Source organism: Triturus cristatus, chromosome 4_1 (assembly GCF_964204655.1).
Source record: "Triturus cristatus chromosome 4_1, aTriCri1.1, whole genome shotgun sequence".
Taxonomy (NCBI): domain Eukaryota; kingdom Metazoa; phylum Chordata; class Amphibia; order Caudata; family Salamandridae; genus Triturus; species Triturus cristatus.
In genome coordinates, this window is record NC_140585.1 from 1,178,995,611 (window position 1) to 1,179,001,610 (window position 6,000).

The window sequence follows — 6,000 nt, forward strand, 5'->3', positions numbered from 1 at the left end:
AAAAAGAAAAAACACTTCTGCTGGAAACGTGGTCTTTTTCTGAAATTTTCAATTTCAAAGTGCAGCCTCGAGATGGAGAGAAATAAAACATTCAAAATATGAAAAATAAATAACCACAGCAACACAGAGCGGTCGCAAAGTGGCCAGAGTGATTTTCTTCACACCCAAACACATTAGCGCCACTTTACAGTGTTTGCCAGTAAGCACTACTTCTATGTTATTGTCTCTCTTTGAACACCATTGTTTTCCCTGGGTGGGAAAGTGCACCATTCCTGGAGGTACTGAAATGCCTGCTTGATGGGTGGATTGGAAAACAAAACAGGGGCTGTGTGTTCACCATACTGCTTACGTATTGTAAGGATATAAGCAATGGGCATTGAAACGGGTCCCTTCTGGGCCCTGTAGTCATGTCCATAACTTGTCAGGCAAAAGCATTCACTCATTTCTGAACAATGAGCGTAAAAGCGTTAAGGTAACCATGTTGTTCCTCCTTATACGCACCTGCTTTACTTAATCTAGCTGCCTGCCTATGAGTGTTTGCGTTTTCCATGATGATATTATTTTCTTTTTAGGCAGTATATTGCTCTTGTCTAGTACGTAATTTGAATTGAGTCACATTTAGGTGTTTATAGCGGGGCACAGTTGGGTTGTAGCTGAAGGCAGTGCGAGTTTTGCTCAGTGGGACGGTATGGTGTTCAGTGGGGGAGAGGATGTGGCACCATAGTCAGAGCTGCCGAATTTGGAACTGGGGAACCAGGTTCAGCCTTCATGACCAGTCCACCAGACCACTCTACTGAGGGATCCCATTCCCATGCTAGACTTTAGAAGGCCCCGCAAGACCTTAGAAGCCCTGGTGTCCTAGCACCAGCAGGTGGACCCTAGCGGTGGCAGGTGTGGGTTAGTCTTGAGGGCCTGTCCACCACAATCCACACTGGTATTAATGGGACTGTACATTTTCTGATATTTTATTATTAGGACATTTTTACAGTCTAACAGCTAACAGTCTCTGCAAATTTTTTTCCTTATTAGTACCAGTATAACATACAAATGCAGCAGTGAGAAAGGTGAGCAATCAACCTTTGCAAAGGGCCCTCCACTTCACAGCAGCACGTCACATTTTTTAGTAACTTTTGATCCGTTTGAGCTTAAAACAATTTATTAGTTAAAATCGTCAGATTAAGCAGCAGATGATGCATTATGTGGCAAATATGGCAAAGCCATAAATATGTGGAAAACATTTGCAAACTAGGATATTTTGCCATTCATGTTGGAATTGCTCTTGTGGAAAAAAGGAGGAGAAGTGCTGATGACAGAAACTCCATTGCTCAGAGACAAATGGCTTGTGATTCCACTTTTGAGTGTATTTGGGATGTTATGTGATTGGAAACATATTCCACTTTGTGAATGTATTTTAATATCAATAACTCATATTAAACCAAATAAATATGTGTATCTATTGGTTGAATTAAATAACGTAATAAGCTGTAACCGGTTAGTGAAATGGGAAACAAATACAAAGAATTGGTATATTTTGCTCTTTCGGCCACATCTGATCCAATCCTGGGTTATTCCCACCCTCTGATTCCCCGCCCACAGTTCCCCACTTTTTTCCCCCCACTTCGACCACTGGCATCACCACAGCCCTGGGGTACAGTCAGCAATGGGATCAATGCACCAGCCCCTCTGTGCTAAGAAACGCTACTCGAGACCTGGGGACCCACCCAGCAATGGGAAGCAGCAACCCCTCTAGAGCATTCATAGAGGCCATGGAGGGATGGTCAGCAATGGAGTGAAGGCACTGACGTCTTACAGCAGCAACAAACATTACCATACTCCTGGGTGAATTGTCAGCAGTGGAGTACCGCAGCCCATCTATGGCAGCAGTGCTGCAAGCATTGTGAATTATTAGAATCTTGTTTAAAAAGATTTGGGGTGTGACTTTCAGATTTTTCGACAATCACGCTGGCATATCCAGTTAAAATACATCATATGACAAAGGCGTGGGGTTAAGGGCAGTGGAGGGGGAGAGTAGTATAGCTCCAGGGAGTACGTTATAATAAGTCCAATTGTTTATCATCTTTTTAAATTGTTTCTCTAATAGTAATCGCTTTAACGGAATACTAACTCTATTTATGAATCCCAAACCCCTTCGGCCACCAGAAGTGACAAAGTGACTCAATCAAGTGCATTTCATGATTTTATTCAGCTGATCTGTTTTGACTAGTGTTTTCACAACACTTTTGTTTATTTCTTCACATAAGCTATGTAAAAGTTGTATCTTTGATGTCATAGACTCAGTCACTGCATAGACTCTATTAAAATGGGCATACCCTACCCCAGTATTGTCCTTTTCCCCAAATCAGCACATAGAGCACTGGAATTGTCCCTTTTCAATGCATTAGTGATTTCCGATAATTTATTCCAAATTTGTGCTTTAAATGCACTTTTGATTGAATCTTTTTCAAAATGTTCTCAGGGCAGGGAAACCTCCTATCAAAACTTTATTATGAGGAAGGCTCCCTTGCTGAAATTCATCTGACTTTTCGCAGTGCCAGTTGAGGATGTGGGTGGAGCTAATGCAGGAAGTGGGTGTAGCCGGTGGACGAAGTGGGTGGAGCCAGAGAAATGGGTGTGGCCTCCGATAAAGATTGGAGCACCTGCACTTCATATTTTACAAATTAAGCACTGCCTCGACGCTCAGTGCTTCCCCACTGCTGACCTTCAAAATAAAGTCAAAAGAACTATAATGACAACCTGCATGACTTTCCCTCTCTCGACATAATCTTACATGTGTGCAACTTTAATAACCGATCTGTTTTCTTACACCAGAAGCACGTGACCTGATTTTAATCACACAAGGCGCGAGCTGCAAGTACAGCAGTGTGGTATTCCTTACCGTGGGTTTCTTGGCAATCATAGCTGAGCCCTGTTCTGGCACTTGATGTGATTGCCACTATGATGTCATGTGCTGTGGAGTTACCATGGGAATGGAATGTGTTTACTTGAATGTATTGAGTCAGTTGGGACCTGCCCTGCTGATGGATGGCTGGGATCTTCTGTAAATAAAGAAACCTTATCTTCATCACATCTCTGGCCCCACAAAAAAACAACCACGTTGTAATCCGGGCCTATGTATATACGACTTTTACAACTGTTCCACTTTTTCAGGTTATTCTCCCTGTACAATATACAACTACTTTCTCTATAGATGTATTACATTATTTTTTGTTGTTATAATCCATTTTCATCCCTATATGCCATGCAACATTTTTACCATTTTCAGTTTTGTAACACATTACGTCGGATGTGACTCTTGTTCTTATTAAATACTCTGTAAACTTTCTGCTTGTTTTGTAAAGCTCTCTGACCTCTGACACCATCTGTTTTGAGGAGAGCTATATCAAGAAATATCACCCCAAAAAAGTTGGAGGTTTTATTTGACTTTGCCTTTACACTGTAACATGAGCACTTCTGTACATCTGAGAATTTATTTCCTGGTTTCACTTGGTAAGAAGGTTAGCATCCACTGTAGTCCACTGCAATGTCTGAGATTTGTAGTGTAGTCATGAAATTCCCCTGTATATCTAATACATTGAAGCTCATTGCTGACAGTTGGGACCAAAAATTTGAGACACTTGCCATGAAATGATTCGAGTTGATGATGAATTTTAAGATATCATAAGATTGTGCACAATTGGAATTCTAAATACTCAATTGGATTTTCCCACATGATTGCCACATTGGCGTAACATTAGCCCCCGCGCTGCCGGGGGATGCCCCAAGCTTATTAGGGCCCCAGAGCACAATACACTGACTGAGTCTAGTACCAAAGTGGTAAGTGATGGGCTGGGGGGGCTCCATGTACTTTGCAGGGGGGGCTCCCTCAAGTTTTGTTACGTCACTGTATTGTCATAGGGAAGAAATTATCAATTTTCCATACTTTCTGCATAGTGGCAACGTTTACACTCCAGGCTAACAGATTTATGCACTGATGTTCCTTTTGCACAAATATCTTTCATATGTATGTTTCAAATCACTTGTTTTATGTGTTCTAACTATTGGTGTTTTGTCATATTGGTTATTTGTACTTAAGCATTTAATCTTACTCCTGTATTCACGCTGCTTAATTCTTGCAGCAGGTGCAGCATCTGTCTGAACGGTCAGTTGCCATGAGAACCAAGGTCTCCAAAATGGTGGTGGTTATTGTTCTACTCTTCACGGTGTGTTGGGGCCCTATCCAGCTCTTCATTCTCTGTCAGGGCTTTTACAAGAACTTTCAAGCCAACTATGAGACATACAAGATCAAGACCTGGGCCAACTGTATGTCCTACGCCAATTCTGCCATCAATCCCATCGTCTACGCCTTCATGGGTGACAGCTTCAGAAAGTCCTTTAAAAAGGCTTTTCCCTTCCTGTTCCGGAGACGAGTGCGGGACAGTACCATGCTTTCGGGCTCTAGGAATGCCGAGATGAAGTTTGTGACTGAGGAGACCTAATTTCCCTATGGTGGAAGAACCTTTAAATCTATCATCATAAACAAGATGGCCGATGTGTTGAGCAGTGTTTGCAGTCACAGCAACGTCTCTTCTTTTCAAGTGTAATCGGCTTCGAAGGGGAGAAATCTTTGAGGACGAGATGAAAAGGTCATTCTAGAAAGGCAAATGGTCATATGCACAGAGCCAGGTGGTTCCCCAAACCATGACAACCTGAGACCGACAGCATAACAATGACTGGCACTTAATCAGCACTTTTATCCAAAGCACTTTTTGAGACACATTTTGTATACCACTATTTCAACCTAACCAGTAGGAGGTCCAATCATTGGTCACACAAAAATGAAAGGCTGCATTGGATTTGAAGGGGCTGGAGTCTTGTCGGTTGAGGTTTGCATAGGTTAGCCAGGCACTTTAACACAATGTTGTCCTCTCACCTACCAATGGCATCCCTTATATTTTGATCTGTGATTGTGAGAAAATTTATAAATGTGGAAGGAAGTTAGTGGCTATCATATATATTGACTGACTAATGTGACGGGCCGTCACATTATGGAGAGTTTAATGTAATGGAGACAAATGTTTCCAAAGAACTAAGGATCCGATTTAGACTTCAGAGTATGCACTTTACTCCATCAGAGGGACGGAGTAAAATACTTCTTTTCCCTGATGTAGTAACCAAACTCTGGATTTAGAGATGCTCATCACCCCAGCAGACATCTCTTACATTGACAGGAACCACCGTCATGGCAGTTACTATCAAAGTGTGCCATATGGCTCAGTCAACGCAAGGGTGACGTCTGGCTAACTTTCAGTATCTTTTTTTATTTTCAAAAACAAAATCTCAAAGTGGAATTTTCTTTCTAAAAATAAAAAAAGCAATGACCCCCTCAACATGGGAGTTTGCTCTCATTGTGTGGGGGCATTAATATGTTTTTACTTTGACTTACCAACACATGTTGGATGGCAGTGTGTGAAAGTAAAAACTGGCCATTTGTGGGCCCGCTCTGGATAGGGCTTACAAATGGCTCTGTACTACGTCAGGTTGTTGGAGGAGCATGCCAGTGATAGAGATGGAGTAGTCTCCGTCACTGACTTCCTCAAGTTCCTCCCAACTCTAAGGGGCATATCAACAACAACCGGCGATAATTATCGCAAAGTGCACTTAGCGCTACGATAATTATCGCCGGCTAGCGTGGATTTTTATCGCTGAGATAGCGTGCTATTAGCAACGCTTATCTCAATAGCGATAAAAATTCTCACGCTAACTGGCTAACGTGAGATTATCGCTGGAAACCCAGCGATAATCTCACGTTAGCTTGTTGATAGGGACTCACAAACTTAGCCATGATATCCTCCTTCCATAGGATATCATGGCTAAGTCAGTCCTGAAGCAGGTGTTAGGAAAGTAGCAATAACAGGTGTTATCGCTGCTTTTCCTGACGCTATGCTTCATAGCGTGGGGCTTGATGATAGGAGAAATGTCGCTTAGCGACATTTCTCCTAT

At 42.2% G+C, this 6,000-nt stretch overlaps 1 protein-coding gene across 1 annotated transcript in view; it reads left to right on the forward strand.

Moving 5' to 3' along the window:
* LOC146856304 (G protein-coupled receptor 54-like) overlaps positions 1 to 5,701 on the forward strand; it is an 87,797-nt gene extending 82,096 nt beyond the window's left edge. The window contains exon 6 of the mRNA XM_085650720.1: positions 4,137 to 5,701. Coding sequence (XP_085506846.1) covers positions 4,137 to 4,496 — 360 coding nt within the window. The 3' untranslated portion in view covers positions 4,497 to 5,701. The remainder of the gene's footprint in view (positions 1 to 4,136) is intronic.
* Positions 5,702 to 6,000: the final 299 nt, after the last annotated feature.